Source organism: Salarias fasciatus, chromosome 14 (genome assembly GCF_902148845.1).
Source record: "Salarias fasciatus chromosome 14, fSalaFa1.1, whole genome shotgun sequence".
Classification (NCBI taxonomy): Eukaryota; Metazoa; Chordata; class Actinopteri; order Blenniiformes; family Blenniidae; genus Salarias; species Salarias fasciatus.
Window position 1 is genome coordinate 40,909,377 of NC_043758.1, and position 22,823 is coordinate 40,932,199.

At 44.4% G+C, this 22,823-nt stretch overlaps 1 protein-coding gene across 1 annotated transcript in view; it reads left to right on the top strand.

Moving 5' to 3' along the window:
- Positions 1-1,307: 1,307 nt before the first annotated feature.
- LOC115400083 (seizure protein 6 homolog) overlaps positions 1,308-22,823 on the top strand; it is a gene marked incomplete at its 3' end in the record, with an annotated part of 93,589 nt that continues 72,073 nt past the window's right edge. Inside the window, exons 1-2 of the mRNA XM_030107733.1 lie at positions 1,308-1,406; positions 12,767-12,956. Of these exons, the coding sequence (XP_029963593.1) occupies positions 12,770-12,956 (187 nt within the window). The remainder of the gene's footprint in view (positions 1,407-12,766; positions 12,957-22,823) is intronic.

Below are 22,823 nucleotides of genomic sequence, written 5' to 3' on the forward strand. Positions count from 1 at the left end.
CCTTTCAGGTCAGCTGGATCCCACTGTACAGAGCTCTGTGGCCTGAGGAGTGAGCGGACCTGGCCGGTCATCCAGGGTTTCTATTTGAAAAAACCTGGATGACTTTGTCCACAGACACAGTTCCCATACAGAACTTGATGTAGTCCAGTACCGTCGCTGTGTAAGTCTCCAGGTCCTGGTGTTCGAAGAGGTCCCAGTCTGTGTGTTGGAAGCAGTCCTGGAGTCTGGGGGCCTGGATCTGGACTGAGGGATGCAGGGATGAGCAGCAGGGAGGGATGATCTGACTGTCCCAGGTGGGGGAGGGGTGTTGCTCTGTAGCCGTGCTTGATATTTGAGTACACATGATCTAGACTGTTCTCTCCTCGTGTTCGCCACTTGACATGCTGAGGGGACTTCGGGAGAACAGTCTTTAAATTGTCCTTGTTAAAGTCTCCAGCAATGATGTGAACGCCATCAGGGTGGCCCCGCTGCTGTTCGTTGAGGACGTTCAGCAGGAGAGAGAGTGCCGTGCTAGCGTTAGCATCTGGCGCGATGTAAACAGCGGTGACAGTCGCAACGCTTACCTCTCCCGTGAGAAAATGAGGCCGGCATCTAACAGTCATGTACTCGATGTCAGGGCAGCAGTGCTTCTCTATGATGTTGCTGTTGCACCAGTCCTCATGCACGTAAATACAGAGCCTCCCGCCTCTGCTCTTACCGGGGTCCTCTGTTCGATCCCAGCGGTGTCGCGAGCGGCCGGCTAGCTGCACGCTAGCATCGGGGATCCTCGGGTTGGGCCAGGTCTCCGTTATGTTTAAAACACAACAGTCCCGAATGTGGCGGTTTCCCACAAGTTGTAACTTCAGGTCATCCGTTTTGTGGGTGATGGATCTGGCGGACTGATGAAGCAGGTAATCCAGTACTGTTACTTTAGTGCAAACTCGACTCAACAACTTTCACTTGTATTGGAGTAATATTTGGATTGAAGTATCAATACTTTCACTCAAGTAATGGAACTGAGTACTTTGTCCACCACTGGATATCAAGTCGGGTTCAGTGAGCATGTAGTGATGTGGACCACAGAAAAGGTTGGGGGGGGGGGGGGGGTGCTTGCTTAATAAGTACATTTAAGGGTTTTATTATGAACAGCACAGTTTTTTGTCGCAAAAATGTTCAGGTATGATCCCTAAACACTCTGCTGTGAAACAACTGTCAGGATGTAAAGATCTGCATGTGTGAGTTCTTCATCACTGGTCAGCCAGTGTTTGACCTGATGCTCTGGCTGCTTTGCAGGTTCCTGCCAGATGAATCTGACCAGGCCAGATGGATACATCGAGGTTCCACCACCTTCCAGCTCATCCTCACAGTCCACTGCGGAGTGCAGCTACACCATTACCGTCTATCTGGGCTATGGAGTGGAGATTCAGGTAAAGTCCAGTTCAAATTACAGTTGCTATGTGCTTTTGATACTTATCTGTGAGCCTGATCTAAATGAAAAACTTTCTATTGAATTTTAAGGAATGCACCTGTAATGCTGAAAAATGGCTCGTGAAATTAAATGCCTAGTATGCCAAGTAAAATACATCATGAAACAAAATTCAAACATACCAAACTGAGAGCAAGTGAAAAGATACAAATGGTATCTAATAGAGGATTCTTGCCTTCTGGAACATTTCTCTGCTGTTTGTACTTATCACCCCTCAACACCCCACAGGCCATCAGGATTGAGGTCATCAGCATGTACCAAACCACTGTTAGATAAGTTTGGTGAGGAGGTCATCTATTCCACAGTTTTCTGCAAGTTCATCAGCATGAGAGCATAATACTTTCAGAGCCTCGCAGCTCTTCATCTGTGCTGAGTTATTAGGGACAAAAGTACAACAGAAAGAGCCAAACATTTCACTTACTCGGTGAGGTGAGCCCTGAGCAGGTTCTTGCTTCTGGCATCAAGAATCCTGTCCCATGCTGGGTTTGGCCTGTTCTGGGGACAATGGCAGGTGGGGAGCTGAACTGGGGCGGTACACCTGTCAAACGGAGTCCTGAGGCGAGCTCAGGGAGGACAGAAACCTCCTGGAGAGCAGGAGGACAAAAGCTGGCTGGATCTTGATTTTCAGTATGAGTACAGACCGTGAAAGTTTGGCCTCGCCACCTTTCTGACCTTCTGGGTTTTCAGCAGGAGGCGTCAGAAAGTTCCCACAGGGAGAACCGGCTCATGGCGGTCAAGCGTTCATAGCAACATCACTTTTTGATCCTTCAGTGTCGGCTCTTCCTGTCATTGTGAAGCAGAATTCACCAAGTGTTGGATTGTTCTCCACTAACAGGTAATGTGAGATTAGGGGAATTAGAACGTCATGAGACAGCTTAGTTTTACCCTACTTTTGATAGATCTTTAGGTCCAATACATGAATAAAAACAAAGCTGTGCAGCATTAGTAGAAAGAGGCAGTAAATGGTATAGAGTAATATAGCACTGATCAAGTCATTCATTAATACGATTGTTAATATTAATTTCTGGCTAAGCATTCTTTGATAGAGGCTGCATTTTTAGATTTTTCTTTTTCAGGTGGCGATGGAATGTGATGTTTTAGTAATTTCTTCTAGTTCATTCCAGATCTGTGGTCCTTTGCGAGCAATACTGAAGGTGGCACATTTCAGTTTCCCTTTTTCGCAGTGATTCTGTTTTTATTCTTGGTGGTGTATGTGTGAGTGGGGAGGAAAACTAGAATGAGCTCACAGTTTACTGTTGTTCATAGTCCTAGGCTTTACTTCTTATTGTCTCATGCTAGCTGTTGCCAAAGCTGTCCGTCCCTGGGAGAGGGATCCCTCCATACTGTGGTTCCCCCCAAGATTTCTTCTTTTCCTACTGGGTTTTTGGAGTTTTTTCTTGCTGGATGTGAGGGTCTAAGGCGGTGGTTGCTTCGTTTTGTCTCGTTACTGAATTTGACATATTAACATTATGCTTATTCACTGTTTTTATTTTTACCAACCAATGTAACATCTTGAAGCCTCTGAGGCAGCTGTTGTTGTGATACTGGGCTATACAAAAATAAATTGATTGATTTAGGGACAATCTAATACAGGATGCAACGTTTTTAAAGTAATTATACACGGCATACTCGGAATGTAGCGGTGGAAAAGTGAACAGGTTGGAGAATTAAACAGTACCATGCAAATACTCATACAGTTTAACTTTAGTTTTTCAACCTGATTTGGAATATGTCACAACAGATGCTATTGCAATAATGTACCGTATTGGCCCGAATATAAGACAATTTTTTTTTCCAGGAACGGTATTCTCAAAAACGCGGTGGTGCTCTAATGGAGGACTGGATGGAGCCAGAGTCCCGGGGAGCCGTCCTGCCTCTACTTCATGCAGTGGCTCCGCCCCCCGTTAGGGGGAGCTAGTGAGCTGGACAGAGTGTCAGCCTGCAGCAGTGTGAGAAGAAGACTGAGCAGTGTGGCTGATGTTTGTTTTTCTAGGGTTCATTTCAAACAGCGCATCCAAAATATCTGCCTGTAAGTACTGGGGAATCACGTGCAATGTCTGAATCACATGATTCACTGGTAGCACAGCTGCTGCTTGTTCCTCCATGGGAACTGGAGATGTGGCAGTTGATGGGATGGCATGTGCAACAGCAGGTTTAACCTACGCAAAAAAAAAAAAAAAAAAAATCCAGGTTAATATAATTAACAGTTGTGGCCACCTGAAATTTGGCTGAGAATCAGCATGCTGTAAACTCTTGTATGGATAATGAACAAGGTCACATAGGGGGTGTGGGTCAATATGTAAATCAGTGCATGTTTTGCCACACTAGACTAGTGGACTGCATACAGTATGCAATGCATGGTGTGACAGATGTGTACTGCCTGACAATCTCACTGCCTAAGGATTTAAACTGTAGCTATCGTGGGGCAGTATATGAGGATAACCAACAGCTCTGCCGAGTGAGCTGCCCCTTTTGATTTTGTAGTTAGGAAGCTGGCTTGGGCACCCAGGTTCAAGACCAGTGGAGTGCACTCTCCACCATTTGTTTCAGTACATTTGAAAACCTTAAGTGGACATTGAAGCAACACACATTGAGGGTTTCAGACATAAAACCACTCATAAATTCTTCACCCAGGAGTCCTGTTTTTAGGTGTATAAGGTGATGAGTTTGCTTTCTTGGACCATGCATTGACTTCTAAAACCTAACTGTGGCAGTGGCAAAGACTGTATATGGAGCATATAGACATTGATTAAACAAAAAATACTTACAGAACGACTTGTCACATCCCAGTAGTCATTTAAGTAACATCCCAGTAGTCCCATACTGCCATCCCATCCCAGAAGTCCAGTAGTTCCTGCAATCCCGGTTGTTAAAATACTGATCATCCTCAAGCAACGGACACCTTATGCAGCATGTACAGCTAATAACTAGACTAATATGTGGGACAATGTCAAGCTAGGCCTTATCAAATTATAAAAACATGTCAAAAAACTATTTACAAGTGTCACACAAACACACACACACACACCTGGTGGCAGACAGCTGATTATCTAAAAAAGTCTATATCGCAGGGAAATGTATAAACTGTCATCATCCTCTCTGTACGACTTGGCTGCATGGAGGGAATGGTGATCAAGGAGCTCTGTCACGTCTACAGCTGCCCAAACATGAGTGGGAATCACGCTGTATGCAAATAAATGTCTGTCAAACCATTGCGTTTCCCACTTCTTTACAACAAGCTTTACTGTTGGTTGTGTGACTTTTGATCCAGTAGTAAACCTGATTGAATGAGACCAAACTGAGGCTCACCACATGGATCATAGGATGGGAATACAGTCATGCCTGCTCTATATTCAGTTCTCTTAAATGTAACCCAGGCTGGCACATACAATTCACTAAAAAGGGGAATACCTTCTAGACCGCTTTGGATCTCTTTAAATCCCTCAGTGTGGGTCAGAAATGTACCTAGCCCTGGGCCAACTTCTGTATTGTGGCACAACACAGTTCCACACAGGAAATTGTAGCACGGCATGATCTGATGGCGAAATTCCATCGTTTTACAAACGTTTCTGAAATTGCAAGTTACATGGTTAATCTGTTTGAAAAATGCATGCCGAGCTTCAAATGTCATTGCCCAGAACTGCCTCAATGGGCCAAGTTTTGGATTGACTCCTGGATAATGGAGCATGAAATTGTGTTTTGGCCGTAAATGTAGGTGGGGATAGAGGTCCAGAAAGAGGGAGTGATGCTCTTCGATGATTTTGCACAAGTACAGTGTCGCTGCTGCAGTAAGCGAAGGAGAAAAGATGAACTCCATACACAAGAGTAGTCCCAATGCTTATTACCCTCTGGGATAAGGTCGCCTATCATTGTTGGCAGTAACCTCAGTAGGCACCACATTTGAGGTGCTGACTGCCGCATGGAGCCTTCAGGGTTTCTGAGATCACTCTTGCTTATGACAGGTTTGTTGCCCTTATCACAAAATCCATAATCAAAGCTTGCTATTCTATAATTGAGCTTTTCTAGTGTGATATGCTTTTGCACGATTAGCGAATTCAACACAAGTTCGACTTCATAGGGCCCCACCCCTTCCAGTACATCATGCATGATGTCAACTGCCACGTTGTCTGATACATGATAAAAAGACAAGTTGTTCAAGGCACTGTCTCTTTTCAGTCCTGTCTGGGAAGAGTCGGCTGTAAGCAAATCAACTTCAAAACTATTGTGACCACGCAATAGTGCAGGATATTCCAGTATCAGAGACCGCACCATCCCTTTATCTGCTTTGCAGAACCGACACACATAATTTCCACTGAAGCTTTCAATGTAGCCAAGAACACCATGCAAGCCCAAATTATCTCCAACTACCTGGACCACCGTGAACTTCACAACCCCTTGATAGTTGGGAGTATTAACAATGATGCCATCACTCTCTAGGCATCTGATCTCTTCCACAATAGGGCGCAGGATTGTATCAAGGCCATAGGTTGCTGCATCATCTGATTTGTACACTGCTAAAAGGAACTGTGACTGCAAACTTGATAGCAGGTCTGGGAGCAAACTCTTCAAGATGAAATAAATAAGTCCTAACTTGTGAATCCCAGTCTTTGAATCAAGCGGATTTACTATCTTATCTTGGTAAATCAGAAGTGGGATGGAAACCTCATTCTGGAACAATGGGTGTGTCTTGCAAAACTCTCCATCAAAAACATCCTGAATCGCATCACCCTATCTGTGCTGCCATTCTAGCATGGTCTGTAAAATCCCAGGAATTTCAAGAATCTTGGTCAGAAGGCTCTTCAATGGAATACGGTGATATGAATCAGGTATTCCAACTTGCCTGACAATGCCAGTGGCAGAGGCTGTTGGCTGAACATAAGAAACCCCAGACAAAGTCTCCTCGACAGGCTGAATGAAGTTTCCAGATTTGGCAAAATACTGCATCTTTTTATAATCCGACTCCATCCCTTTGAAAGGCTCAGCGACTTCTGAGAACTCCACTCCAAGCTCTTCTACCTCTGGGCTGTGATCAAGACCAAACTGATGAAATAAGGACTTGGTGTTTGATTGCAGTCTGTTGACAATATCACTAATTAAACTGGAGGTATGCTGAACCACAAAAGTTTACGTTTGAGTATGTCATCGAAAATCTGGGGCTAAAAAGACGGCCACCCGACTGATAATGCCCTCTTGCTCTAATTCATCCCAATCCTACTCAAGCTCCTCAACTCCCTGAGCTGGCTCACTTTCAGAATTTACCATCTCAACATTCTGTACATCAACAGGTGGGGCTGGACCTTCATAGGGGTCATCAAGAGTACTCCCAACTTCATGCTCCTTTTCCAAGTGTCTTTTAAAAGACCACATGTAAGAAAATGTCCTACCACAACCGCTTTCGCTACACTGGAAATGTGATGATGCCGAGTTTGCATTGTGAACTGCACGTAAATGCATAAAAAGACTCTTGATACCCCCTGAAATTTGCTTTATGCACTTAAAGCAAGTATATGCCATTTTCCCAAAGAAACTATTAAGTAGTAATTAGAAATAATAATGTGTGGAAAGAATTGAGCCTCTCACGTCTGTATTGATTTTAAATACGTATGAGTCCTTTAAATTTTCTGAGGAACTTCAGCCTCGGGCCAGCTCTCGGAATCAGCTCGTTGATGGTAGGCTCATCTAAAAGAAGGAAGCTTTCCTCATCAATCTCTTCCTCTGAAAGACAAAAACAGAAACACAAAGACATCTTTGTTTTTAAAACAGAGGAGCAGAAAACAAAAATGTATAGCCAATTACATGGATTTATTTATTTATTCATTTATTTATTTATTTATTTCAGTCATGTTGTCACATTTATTCAGTATCACACATTGTCAATAGATGATTTCACATTGTACATGTCTGAAAGGGTAGCGTGAGAAGCAAAGCTTATCTAGTCCCGCCCCCATTACCCCAATACTTACTCTCCTCCTTTGTCACATTTCATCAGATCATTGCAGAATTTGTATTCCATCCACTGAAGTATGGCATAATTCTGTAGTGTCTTTTTAGTGACCATGTTATTATTAAAAATTAGAACGAAGCACTGAAAGCCTACAAAATGTACCCCATCCATTTATTGGCGTCACTTTGATACAGTCAGTACATGACAGCTATTGAAAAAAAGAGGAAATTCTATTTCACAAGAGTTTCTACAAAAAGCTGTCAACTGCTAAACAGCCAGGTATAAAATATACAAAAAAGCACAAATTACTGTTCTCAGATAAGAACATTAGTTTCTTTTGACTATCCAAATTATCCCCAATAGCAATGAAGACTTGACATGCTGTTGATAGGGAAATAAATATATTTCTTACCTTTAAATCTATGTACAAATTCAATCCGCTGCCACTCTGTCAAGGTGTGAATGACAAAACTGCCCATTGATCTGAAAACGATACAAAAAGCTTAAGCAAAAATAAAAAAGTGACTGTGTTAACTACAAGCATCATCAAAAGCAATACAGACAAGCAGCAGAGTGCAATACAATGTGAAAATAGCAAGCTTGTTTGTATGTGAAGAATAAACAGAATCATTTAATTAGAAGCCCAAAATAATAAGAGTCACAAGAGTGTGTTAAAGTGAAAAAAAATAAAAATAGGTTAAAGAAAGTGTGTTAAACTAAGAATAAACTGAAATTTCTGTAAAATAAAACAAATTACAATTTTTAAAAATGCTATTATATAATGTTTATGAACTCCTTGTCATATCTGCCTTTCAGTCATAAATTTATCAGACAGGTCTTAAGTCAGATAGAACCACTTATTTTATTATAACCATGGGGTAATTTGCGTAAGGAAATCAAGATATTTCATGGGACACTGCACATTTTTCACAAAAAATATCTAAAGAGACAGATTTAAGCCCCCAGATACACTGAAGTCTCCCCTGTTTGAGTCTGCTGATGATGACGTATGACTCCGAGGAGCTATGCTAACGCTAGCCTAGTAAGCCCGCTAGCTAGTTACCTTAGCTTCCGTGTCAGGAACAAGCGAATAAAGCCAGATTTCCGTCATAATCCAGGGTTTCCCCCAGACTTTTTCAATCCAGGTGCCCCGCCCGCACTAAATTGTGCAGCACCTGGACAACGGAGAGAAAAAAAAAAAAGTCTCCGACAGTCGAACACCGTTAGCTGAGTTAGCCACGTGAGCCGCGTTGTCTGACGCGTCGCGTCTCACCGCGGCTGGAACGCGCATTCCCATTTGTTTTCAATTGTATTTTGATGCAAAATCGCGGAAAGCATTTGGCGGTGTGAACCCAGCTTCACCCTTATGAAAATACAGCTTCTTTCCCTGGCAAATTAGCTGGCTAGCAGGCACACTCACTAGCTGGCAAATTAGCCTGCTAATTGCTAACCTCAACAGTATAAAGATATTAATATAATATCTATATAAATTAAATATCTGTCTACATTAATCAAATTACAGACAGCACAGACAATATGAATTAGATATAATGTGCACAAACCTTTTACTTTGATTTGCTTCGCCGCGAGGATGATCAGTACGGTGCTCCTAGTGCTAGGCTTCAGCTCTCAGTGCAGACTGATGCGGTGTGGGCTCGCTTGCATAGTTGTCCTTTAACTTTCGTACGGTATTCCTTGCAGATCGCGTGTGTCATGTCATTGTCTTTCTTTCCCTCTTTAGAGGAAAAACCCAAAATAACTCCAGATGTTTGACTTGAATTTTGATAGCGCGTTTTCCAGTTCTTCTTTCTCAAGCAGTATTTACAGTATTTCCCAGTATTTGATTCTTTCTGAAGCAAATACTGGGAACTACTTTTTCTTTTGAAATCACTACGCCCAGACGCCATGTTTAGTAAGTAGTTCCGTCTTAGCAATCTTCGCATAAACAACTCAATCTGGTAATGTTGCATTAATATTCCACAGCGTAGTGAATGTGTGGATTATAACGTGTCCACCAAAGTGTTTTGGGGTTGTTGGATTGTGTATTTGATGAGTTTGACGAGGGGGAAACAAAAATACCATCCACCTCCATTGTGTCCGTCCCGAAAACCTTCCCCGACTCACCTCTGGATAAACAACAGCTCGCCCTCACAAAAACAGTAAGTATGCTGTTCACATGACGTCGGTGTTTGGCGAATTATGGTAGGTAATTGGCGGTGGAATTATTACTCCACAAATTAGCGAAATGGCTCACTCTCATGGGATTGAGATCAGAAGTCCTCCATCATTAACAAATCACCATGGGTCCCTAGGCAGTATGTAGCTCCTGCAAAAGGGCTCTCAATTAACATTTTTGAGACATTTTGTGGTTTTTACGTTCAAAAACTGCTGTTACTGCTAATACTGCTGGTAGCAGTAGTACTGTGTACTCTGATTATTCTGACAGCACTCTTTTTAAATGACTACCTTTCTGCTGTGTAGCCTGAGCACAAACCCCGTCTGACCGTATGAAGATGACAGCTAAGGCCAAATAGCAATCTCCCAGAAGATAGCTCAGATACAAACAACAGTCAGCAAAGGTTTGACCTCGGAGAGTGCAGGGTATTGACTGATGGATCAATACCCCCCACTGCTTTACTTGAGCCAAACTCCACCTCGGTTCAATAAAGCACAATTCTGTCTTGAAACTCTTGTCTGGACTGATGGCAGAGATTGATTAGGAAGCATTTGTCAGCGCTGAGGCAGTTTCCAAGAAGAATACATAACTTTCCCATCCTGAGGGAATCGCTGCTGCCCACCACTCCAGCTATGTCCATGCTCATTGGTAAGATGTGTACAGTTTTCAGAGGGTAGGTGTCTTTCTGTAAAAATAGTGACTCTTTGAGGTGTATTATGATTGCCTCTGATTACCTCCATTGTTGTTCGAGTGTTTCCATACTCACACTTGTAGTTTCATTGCATTGCCAACAAGGCTAATATTCCTATGAATACTTAATGAAAGAATATGCTGGACACAAGAGAGAAATGCCATGCTAGCAAATATACCTGAAGTGGAGGATAATTCGTTGAACCATAACTGGGAGCTGATGCTCCATTATGCATGAGCTTCATTCCCACAGCGCGAATGTCTTTACCTTATTGTGGCTTTTTTCGTCACTTCTTGTACTGTTGCAGCATTAAAGTACATTTATGTTGAAGCTGGACTGGAGCCCATGTAAACTGGATTAGGTCTCCCTGGGTTCTCTTCAGTGGTTTGTTATCCCTGTGCTGTGGCCATAATGTGATTACATGGTGGGGCCCTATTGTGCCTTCCTCAAAATGAAAATACCCTTAAGACAACTGGAAAACACTTGGTCGTGCCTTTGTTGGATGCATCGGTTGCCACAGAAAAATACACATTGTTTTCTTTAATGTAATCTGTATTTGTTTGCACAGAGTAGGGTGCTAGCACATTCTCACACAAAGCCTTAGCTTTTGTTTTTCCACAAGTCATCCCCTTAGCTGTAGATGAGTCACTGAAGATCTCCCTGTCAATTTTGATTCCACAGTCTACGCTCCTGTATGACTGCTGATGCTTGACTGCATGACAGACTTTACAAAGTTCTGCATCAGATATCTTGTCATCTTCAGGTGTTGCTTCCCGAAAAAATAACGGGAGAGAGGAGGCTCCTGCAGCCGGTCTGTTGCATTGGTGCTTCTCTGTGCCGCGTGCCTTTAAATGGCCGCCTTTCCTTGGGTGCTAATGTCAACATCACATCGACAAAGTGTGCAATAAGCATGTAAATCGCCCTTGCTGCTCTTGCTAATAAATGCTGCTCTTTGACCACTCTGAGTAGAATGACGTCCGTCTTTTCGGGATGTTGACGTTCAACAAGATGCAGCAGCTAGCACACGGCAACAGGGGCGGCTTGTTTACATTTTTTCAACCAATGAGAAACCAGAGAACTGAGTGACACTGCTATTAGCCAATCATTTTTTTAACCAAAAGTCTGACACCATTGGATGATATGCAGTGTTGCATTCAGGTCCAACTCTAAAAAGGAGGACAAATGAGCGTCCAGCTTGAGGCTGTGCCGGACGCCGGACAAGGCGTTTAAAATATAGACTGTCCAGCCTAAATCCGGACGTATGGCCACTCTATTAACAGCACATCAGAACTTGTTACACTCAAGCTTGCCGTCCAGGCTGCTGAGCAAGCTCTGTAGCAGTCATTCCTGGTGCATAGAAGATTCTTTGTCCACTGACATGGAGTGCATGTGCAAGCATTTTGAGAGGCTCATCAGGTTATCTCCCATCCTCCAAAAAGGAAAACCATGAAGTTAAGTATGTGTGATTCTTCATTGGTTTGTGGATGTGCTTGTTGCACGTGGTCCTCTGAAGACTGTTCATTTCAGCATGAACACACATGCTAGGCTCCCCCGAAACAATACCTGGGAGAGGTATAGCCAATTCATTTGACTTCTGCTTTCTCTCGGAACACAGCCCCTGACTATTGCAAATTTTTTTGCTATCAAGCTTTAAAAAATATATCATGCAGTTCTGCAGAGGGTTCGGTTTCTTGTTCATGTCTCCCCTGCAGTCTCTACATCATGCAGTTCAGATTGTAAATGTAGCGCTGTTGGTGCTGCTTGCAGGTCTGGGTCATTCTGTGGAGGAAGCTTTGGTAGGATTTCACTGCATGTAGGTGTGTCACGGTGAGCAGTTGTTGAAGTTTAGTACTCGCTTGTTGGTGGCTGTCCTGGTTTCTGGTCATGGTCAGAACATTTCTGAATGCTTGGTATTTGTTGGGTTCATTCAGGTTTTTGCAGAACTCAAAACAGCCTGGAAGTCAAAGGAGGATGCTGGACAACGCACTCGTTTCTTGGTCTTTATTTTCTTGTTAGACGAGCACTTTCATTGTTATTTGTGAACCTTAAACAAGGGAATAAATACATCAGTTGAATAAAGCATTATCAGCCATGTCAACCAAACACCAAATAACCTTCACACAAAATCAAAACCAATCTTTTCCCAACTGTCAAACTTCCAGAGCTGCTATGGCGTATTTACACTGAATTATAAAACATACATGGTGTAGTGGAAGTGCAATGACTGCAGAAATGAACTGGTCTTTCTATGATGGATGAGGCTCCTCCTCTTATGGTTGGATATGGAGTCAACTGACTTTTATCTGAGGCTGTGCACAGCCATGTGCCAGATAAAAAAATAAAAATGTTTTTTTTCCAAGTAAAAAGAAGACAACGTGACTGCTGATTGAAACAGGAAAAATCTCCTGCATTGTGTCCCAGTATCCGTGTCCTTTTCAGTTTTCTTATTTTAGATACAAATTGAGTAGTTGCGACTCTGCTTCCCTCCAGGTGATGAAGGCTGATCTCTCTGAGGGAGAAAAAATGGTGTTTGAAGATTTGGGCCGTGGGGAGAACTCAATGCTGGCCAACGAATCCATCCTGATGAGAGGCCTGGTGGTACGGAGCCACAGCAACCAGATCTCCATCCGCTTCCACAGCCTGCGCTCTCCTGCTGGGTCGGTCCTGCTCAGATATCAAGGTACGCCAGTTCAGCGCTCCTCAGCCAAGCCAGTACCCAGCGATGGGAAGCACGTTCATGTTCCTTCATTTGCTGTGCCGTCACATCGGCCCTGACTTATCAAACCATCACACGGCGGCGTACGGGCGTACGGCCATATGAAAGACGGGATCGGCATTTATCAATATGATCGTGATCGTACTGAAACCTGTAGCAGGTTTTCAGTCAGGGTGGATTTGCTGCAGTGTGGACGACCGGTTTCAGCCTCCACATTTATCAACACTCGATCATTCAGATGCTGAGATCGGTGAGGGAGGAACGTTTGGTTAATGCCACGCCGGCTCCGTCCTACGATGATTTGCACCTGTTTCAAAGATCGTTTGATAAATGAGGGCCACTGTTTTCTGTTTTTTTAAATTACTAGTAGAAGAAAGAGTCGAGTTTAGTCAGCCAGTCACAATTGCTTGTGTCTTATCCACAGAGGAGAAGGGTTTTTATTTTCCCTTGGATGTGCCCATGCTCATGCAGAGCTAACTTTTCTCTGCTACCGGGCCTGCAGAATGGTTTCTCTGATGATGGACATATTCTGTGACATATGACCTCTGGTACATGTATTATTAAAATGTCTTTAGCTCAGAACCATCCCATTCAACATGTCACTACATGAAGACCAAATACAGGGTGTCTATATGTTTTTAAGAGGACCAGAAATAATGTTTTTTGAGTCTAAGCTTCAGTCAGCTGGTTTGATCCGGCCAAAGTAATGCATTTTCCAGTCCACATGTTTAATAATTCAGAGCTATTCCTAGGCTTTTGGGAGTGTTAAAATAAATGTGCCAGGAGTAATTCTTGCTTACACAAAGAATTAGGTCAACTTTAAGCCTCAAAGATTCATCTCTGCTCATTTATTCATTCATGTAATAATCACTTTAAATCATATATAATGACAAACGTGGATGTCTGTTATTATGTAATATGCAGTTATGTGTGAAGTGTCTATATAAAAAGAGATGTTATGATGTGAGGTGTTATGTCTTGGACTTACGCTCAGTCATAGACAGCAAAGCAGAGATGGAGGAGAGGGTGATTTGCAGAATTATTTCTCTTCTGAAAGGAGGTGAAGGGAGAAAAGAGTTTGTGATCTATTGATCCAGTGAGCTCGGTGAGGGCGTCAAAGGTCAAGAGGCGCCGATCAGATTCCCTAAGGCAGGGGTCACTAACTGGCGGGCCGCGGTCCGGATCCGGACCCAGACGCCATTCAATACGGACCCGGACTTATATTGAGCGGAGCGGAGCGCGGCGTGCAGAGCAGTACGGCGTGCGACGCGCGGATCGGTGCGGCGGCGTGCAGAACGGTGCGGCACGGTGCCTGCATGCGGTGCCCGTCCAGCTTCACATGTCTGCGTTGCACGTTGGTCCATGTGACGTAAAAATCGCCATGAATTCCTGTCCGCTAGGGTCCCGTGGACCGATCCGCTGATGTCCGCACAGCAGCCAGATTTTGAGACCGCACTGTGCGCAGCTCGTGGCGGTGTACGCAACAAACCAAACATGACGGTAAAAGTGAAAGCAGACGGAGCTCCAGCCTGATGGCTCCACTTAAAGACACCGAAAGAGTGAAAAACTGGTGGAAAGAGAGAGAGACTGTCTGGAGGAGAAGGTCTGCAGACAGAAGTGAAAGTAACTAATCGCTCCGGCGCCGCCCCCTGCGATTCAGAAACAGTAAATAAAAGCTAAATAAACTTTAATACTTAAAGATAATGTACTGACAATGTATGTGCTTAATTTTTTTCTAAATAATCTGTAATAAAGGAGCAGATAAACAGTCTGTAGTGCCGGAAAATCTTCTCGAGGCTGCGTGGGTCAGCGTTCCAGCACTGAACTGTTGCACAGCTGAGCTCAAAATGTAGTCTGGGAGAGATATGGGAGAAAGCGCGTCCGCATCGGTGGTGCACGGACACTCCAAAGCGGACACTCCAAAGCGGACACTCCAAAGCGGACACTCCAAAGCGGACACTCCAAAGCGGACACTCCAAAGCGGACACTCCAAAGCAGACACTCCAAAGCGGACGCTCCAAAGCGGACGCTCCAAAGCGGACGCTCCAAAGCGGACGCTCCAAAGCGGACGCTCCAAAGCGGACGCTCCAAAGCGGACGCTCCAAAGCGGACGCTCCAAAGCGGACGCTCCAAAGCGGACGCTCCAAAGCGGACACTCCAAAGTAGACACTCCAAAGCGGACACTCCAAAGCAGACACTCCAAAGCGGACGCGGAAACGCGTACATGTGAAGCATGGACCAGCCTTGGGTTGGGGAGGCGCGGAGCGGCGCGGTGCCTGCATGCTGCGTCGGGATCCGTGAGTGGGGTGCTGGATGCCCCCCCCCGCCTTTAATTCTGGGCCCCCCAACCCTGGGCCCGGCACAACAGACCCGTTTGTCCCCCCCTGTCGGCGGGCCTGGAGCCCAGTATGATCAGTCCACCAGGATCCTGACAGTCACTCACTGCCCAGCAAGTTGCTTGGATTTTGGGGCACCACAAAAAACCATTTAGTGATGGGAGGTTGTCAAGGAGTGCATGAATTCATTTGATTTGATAGCCAGCTATTGATGACATGCAGACGCTCATGGAACTACTAGGTTACATCAGCATATATCACACTCATTCAGTTAGACATTATGATGTTCCGGACCTTTACTTTAACAAAATATCCCTGACCGGACCTCTGTGAATTTTAGTTGCATACTCCTGCCCTAAGGTGTTGTCTGGAGCTGGCATGGAGAGCGGCAGGCGGCGGTCAGGAGAAGGCTAGACCAGGCTGGTCCGGCTGGTGAGCGGTCAGAGAACCCAGAGTTAGAGAGGAAGGACCTGAGAGCAGAAGGATACACACATCACACTGACTGAGTAACGACTGCTGTCCAGCGCCGGGAGGACAGCACGGGGAATGGAGTTATGTAGTACCTCCGTATAAATATCTTGGTGTTCTGACTGATGAAGGACTTTCTTTTGGCTCCCACATAGAGTGCCTGGCCAAAAAATGAAAACTGGAACTGGGTTTCTTTTATGGCCACAGGACATGTTTTACTTTTGCAGTCAAGAAAAAGTTATTTCTGTCAGAGTCTTGGATTATGAACGCCCTGCAGAACGTCTGCACTGGACTCTGTGGACCACGGAGCTCTGAGATTTAACAAGCTGTAAAGCCCTCTTTCATAAGGTACAATATTTGTCTTTATCTTATCTGATTTGTATTTTATCAGACCTCTCTGTTCTAATACTTGAAACAAGCTGCTGTCTTGGCTTTCCTTGGTTACTGTGTCTCAACAGGACTGCACGGCTTAAATACAGGCTAAAATAAAACCAACAAAGATTAAATGAATTAAAATACTCAATATATAATTTAATGTTGATAGAAGCGTGTTTGTGGTTGAAAGGCTGTAAAAGATGCTGACAGCTGGTTAAAAACGTTGTTAAATTCTCAGAGCTCTGCGAGGAAGAGTCTTCAAAGTGCAGCTGATATGTTTGCTGACAGAGCAGAGCGGCCTCTCAGGAGAGATTCACTGATTTATTTCTTGTTTTTTGTTTTTGGAGGGTTCTAACAGGTTCTGTGCGTTTAGTGAGACACTGACAAGAGCCTGGTAAGAATCATGGATTATCATGACTACAGCCAGTCCAGTGGCAGGTTTTGCTCTTGTCAAAACAGATATTAATGGATTAATGTTGCGATTTATTGGACCTTTATTGGAACCAGAGACGTGAGGAAACAAAGCGACGCTGGCGCTCATCCAGCTCCTGTCCACTCTGGGATTTCTGACACTAACTTTAATGTCGAACCAGCTTTTCTTCCCCGGGTGATCTCTCCTCTGACCATTAGCTGTGGTGGTGATCTCATCCCAGGCAGAATTTATCCTTCGGTTGGTTTTCTGGCTTGCTTCAACCTGCTGACAGGTTTTTGGGTTTGAGAAAACTTCTTCTTTTTCAGTTCCTTGACCTGATTATGAAGGGTGAGGAGAACATAAATCTTAATAAAGAGGCATGCTGTTTCCATGTCTGGCCAATTTGAGGCGTTTCTGAATGTAAATGACTGACCATGAACGAGAACGGATTTATCAACACTCGGTGTACGACAGGCGTCTGCATGCTTCATAATCATGGACTGTTTTTTACGTCCACACATTCTACGTTTCATTTGTATGACAGAATTTAGAACCTGCTCTGCACACAGGTTGATGAATGGGGCTCCTGGTGAGGTCCTCAGTGATGTGTACACCGGTTCTGGGTCTGGGTTGTGGTCCAGGACCAAGTGCCGTCTCCCCACCAGCAGCCTGAACAGAACCCCGGACCCACACCTCTTTTCTTCAGAAAGCTTTCAAAGAGCCACAACACGGCCGATCACGCTGGACACAGTGAGTTTAATCTGCCATCTGTCTGCAGACACACTGCTGTGCCCATAATCCCCCCCTCCTGGTGGAGCAGCGATCACAGCGAAACAGGATCCATCGTTAAACAGTTTATCACACCATAATTGATTATTAGTGATTCACAGTTAATGATCTGTAATTATTAATTATGAATGACAATTTACTCAAACTAATTATCTAATAAAAATTACTTGAAGTGACCAATTATCTCCGGTAATTCATACTTTAGTGATTTAATAGTAACTAGAATTTGGCACTTAGAGAGCGCAGACCTCTGCCACAGGTGAAATCAGTCACCAACAACAATAAGAACACCAGATATAAATATCAGTAAACAGATGTAAACAAACCCTGTCCAGTGTTTCCTGCAGGATAACAGTTTGGCCACGGAGGAATGTGTGGCGGCCCGGGGGGGAGGAAGAGACGACGACGACGAGCGTTGCCGAGAGTTGCCAAGAGTTGCCGAACGGCGGGGGCGATCGAGCAGTGCACTGCTCACACAGCGTCGAAGCGGCGCAAAGCACGCCGCTGCTGCTCCGCGGTGCACAACTGCTAATTAGCCGCAAACGTGGTGCTACTTTTTTTTTTTCCCTCTCCATTGTCCGGGCGCTGCAGAATTTAGCGCAAGCGGGGCGCCCGGACTGAAAAGGTCTGGCGGAAACCCTGCCTGTCATCAATTTAAGACGTAGTACTGAGGCCCTCTGCTGGACAGATTCAGTACTACACTGGTCAAATGAAAGTCGTCGCCCTAGCGTAACTCAGCAATAAAAACAACAACACATTGACAGACATGCAGAGATGTATAACAAAGGAAACAAACAGTCCAACATCGGGTGAAATCATTTACAGACGAAGCTCTGATCAAGTTTAGAAGAGAAGCCAACTTGTGGCGATTTTCTCCTGCTGCTGCGCCACTTTTCCGTCCGTGAAACAGGTCCGACTAGGAACTCAAACTAAAGTTCCGCTGGGCGGTACACCCTATCGGTCAATGACAGAGAATCCTTTAAGAAATTTATCCCAAGACCCACCTTTCCGCAAAGTTTCATTACAATCCGTCCATTACTTTTTCTGTAATGTTGCTAACAAACCAACCAACCAACCAACCGACGTGATTACATAACCTCCTGGCGGAGGTAATTACCAAACGTAAAGCCCAACACAGTCCGTGGTCTATGGACCTAGTTGCAGAGGGAGGGGCTTGGTTCAAGTGCTGCCACTTTATTTACCAGGACCTTTCAGGTTATGGTGTTTAAGCTGAGGTCAAGTTAATGAATGGGGAGTTGAGATATAACAAGTTCTCCAACTCAAATGAGCACAGTGTCGTTAATTCATGCCTCAAATTAGAACCATGGGGTACGTTTTAACATCAAGCGCCTCCTAAGTGACCATGTAAATAATTTCACAGCACATCACAGACTGATGGAGTGTTTTTTTTGTTTTTTTTTTCTCATACTTCTACTTTGGAGGCCCCACCTCCATCCTGGACCTACTTGCTGTTTTAGAGGAGTCTGATCCACCAGATTCCGATGTTATGGTTTCCAGAGGCCTCACAGTTCAAGCCTCAGGTCTGTATCTGCTGTAGAGGTCAAATGAGAGCAAAAGAGCTATGGGGGTCAAAGGTCACAGCAGGTCTCATGTCTCAGCTAGACCTCAACGATAAATTGACCTTTAGGAGCTCATCTAGCAGACTGTCTGGCACCAGTCTTCTTCCAGGCCTCACAGCATGAAGAAGAGAAAAAAAAGGTAGAGTGTAACAGCCAACCTTTGTTTGGGTTCAATCGCAGCTCTGTAGTTTGTGGACTGCCTGGTCAGTTCAGGGCCAATGATGGACAGTAGTGCATCCATTGGTTCTGCACTCATCCTAAAATACTGATGATGGCGCCCACTGTCCAGCCTCAGCTCCGCCACGAGATGATGGAAATCTCCTTGATGTCTTCGTCGCTGATTCAACGGATGCCCCCAAAACCGGCCCCTGCTTCGACCTCTCCTCTCTGCCATGTCAAGCAGCATGAGAAAAGCAAAAATTCTCCTCCTACATGGAGCTATACATGAAAAAAGAAAAAGAAAGAAAAGAAAAAGAAAAAGAAAAAAAATCATTTTTCACAGTCATTGAACACAGTCAATCAAAGTAGAAGCTTTTAAAGAACGTAATGAAGCAGATATTACCTTTTTTTATATAGAATAAACCTTACAAAATTAATTATTGGATAAAGAAAAGCAATCATTTGAGATCAAAACATAAAATATGTACTCACCCATGCTAGAAGAACTATAAAGCACAGGGCAATGTGGCTGGGACGAGCAGAGTGATCTTGTATAAGCGGTGATGTGTGGTTTTTTTTTTTCTTTTTCTGTTTAACCTCTGACGAGCAGTCTTCCCCTCTCGGACGGCTCTCCGAGGAGCGGCCCTCCCCTCTCGGACGGCGCGGCGCTGCGCTCCCAGTGTGCGTTGACTTTTGGGTCAAGACGCTGGTGCTTCGCGGCGCTTTCACGTCTGGTGGAAATTGGTTAGGAGTGCTGCATTCCAGGCGGTGTTACTCGATCTATATGTTATATTCTTTGTCAATCATCGGCGTTATTTCCAACTCCTGTATTTGTGGGAGCGCTCATTTTTACACCAGCACATTCCATTTGAGTGGTGTTTATTTTTCTACTTGTTTATTTTGTTTGTCATTCAATGAGGTATACTTCGTACTGTTGTCTGTTGCATGATGGAAGTGTATAATTTCTGTTGCTGAAAAGTGGAAAGAGAGACTGAAGTTGATCTGTGTATTGTTACCTCCGCCAGGAGGTCATGTAATCACGTCCGTCTGTTGGTTTGGAAGTCGGGAACGGAAAATATGAGAGAATCCGGTCATTTTTCAAATTAAAATGAAGTAAAATAACATAAATTATGTTGCTTTTCGGTTTTCCTTTTCAGATAATCTCACACACACACACACACACACACACACACACACACACACACAGGGAGAGAGGGCGACAGAGAGAGGCGCCGCACGCTGCAGCGCTCCGCTCCGATCACACCCCGATCACAATGTTGTGTGATTATATCTGGTGTTCTTCTGGTTGTTGGTGACTGGTTTGAGCTGTGGCGGAGGGCTGCCTCTCTGAGGGCCAAATTCTAGTTATTGTTATTGTCAGAACTGGTTTGTGAATGCAGATGTCTGAATAAACGCACCTCCACAAGAGCAACAGTCCTCCCTCCTGTGTTCTCACCGAACACCCATGGCGAATACTGGATCAGTCCTATAGAACTGCCCTGAACCTCCAGCTCCCGTACAACAGTTTACTGTTAAAACAACAAAACAGCCTGCAACTTGTTTGCTGTTAAATATAGTGGTGTGAGTGCTGCTGCTGCATTTGGGATAAATAAAATGTGTTTCATACAAGTTTTCTCATGAAGTGGTACTAGTTAACAAATTAGTTGTTCCTACAGTATCACAATAATCGCCATAAACACTGGTATGGGGATATACCGGGATCGTATCGGATCGTGACCCTTGAGTCGTGATATGAATCGTATGGCCAGATACTAGGCAATACACACCACTGGCATTAGGTGCATCTCAGCAGTGTCCCTGGAGCATGCAGTATTGGAAAGAAAAAAAACAAACAAAGGAAATGCTTATTAGTAGTTTGGAGAAAAGCAGGATGAATGTCTGAGGCTAAAGATGATCCCACAGAGTGATAGACACAGCAAGCTCTGCACAGCTCTGAGGCAATTTGTCACAATGCTGCCATGAGGGTTCTCTACCTTATTCCGTCTCCAGAGAGCCTGATAGCATCCCAGTTTTCAGCTGGCCTGGATATTAATAGGTGCAGCTGACCGGAGTAATAACTGGATCAGGCAGTGATGGGACACAGCTGCAGCAGCCTGAGATGGAAAACAAGCAGTGCTCTTCTCTCCATTTTTGTAAGACGCCCGGACGTATCTCTCAGCACTAACAGGCTGCGAAGGGGCTGAGGTCGGAGGTTCTCATTTATTGGCCTTTTTAATCTGCTTACATATTTCATTGCTTGAGGCACAGTGCCGTTCCCAGCGGACAAATCAATAGCAGCATGACTGCCAACCCATTAGAGTACTGACACTGAGGCCAGGACAGCTTTGGTGAGATGGATCAGTCTTTAGCAGGAATATTTTAATATGTTTGGCTGAACTCCAGAAGCTGAAAGGAAGACACATCAATGACTATAAAGTAGAGGCTGAATTAACCTCCTATCTTCAAGTCGGTCTGTGTGTAAAATGTGTAAATATGGCCCGTCGCCAACGAGCGTGGAGATGTTCTGCTCAGGTTCATTTTTCTCATCATACAGGTTCTGTGTTCTGTGTTCTGTGTTCTGTGTTCTGTGTTCTGTGCCGGACTCTCACGACCTGAGAGCCGCGGTAGAAGCTGTTCTTTTCTTATAGTCGGGGTTGTCTGAGAATAAACCAATAAATGAAGTTTAGAGCAGTGTTTTATCTTAGTGGTGATAATGAAAGAGGCATCAGGAGTTCAGAGCAGTTTTCCTGTTGTAGTTCTTTACCAGAGTTGTAATGTTTAATTGGGTTTATCCTTCTGGTGAAATATTGAAAGCAAAGATAAAAAGACAGTGATCATTATCCAAACCTCCAGTCGATGGCGTTTTCTACACTAAATAGACTGATTTTAGGGGTTCTGTGAATTTTACAATGGAAGCTTGGTTTTTACAGACAAGCTGGATTTGGCTTGAGAGGGACCATTGCCGTAAAGTTCTTGGTTTCAGGTTCCCCCAGCTCCTCCAGAGAACAGATGGATTCACTCTGATCAGCAAGTCAGATGGACTCCGATCAAAAAGTTCAGAAGGACTCAACTTGATCAAGGGGTTGGTTTTCTTGTTATCTTGGTCCATCAATAAAGGAAGCCTCCTGTGGTTTCAAAATAAATAAATCGTTTTACTGTAACTAAAGTTAATATTAATGCATGTTATTTGTAAAACTCTTTACGCGTTACATACACTTCAATCCGATGATGTGATGTGCTGGAATCAGTCCCGGCTCCAGCCCAGTGTGGACGGGGGGGCGGCTGAAAACTATAAATGCATGTAGTAATGGTAAGAAAAAAAATGATAAAATCAGCAGCTCTCCCCTTCAGCAGAGCTGCAGTCTCCTCTTTTTTAGAATTTTGAATAGCACAACACTTCATATTGATCTGAGCAAGCCAGCGGAGTTTGCTGTTGTTTTTTAAGTATATAAAAGACTGAAAACTTAATTTTTAAATGAAATACTATATTTTGACTGAGGGGGCGAGGCAGTCTGCCCCCCCTTGACGCCGGGTCCGGCTGGAATCACATCGGGTTGTAACTCAGACTGAGGAACTCGATGGTAAGATGGAAGCCCGTGGAAGGCTGGATCGGATGGGAGACCAGACTGTGCCGGCCCGCCGCCGTATGGAGTACATGAAACACAGCCTGGTGTGTGAGGAATGAGACGGCTCAGTTTTCCTTTAGGAAACT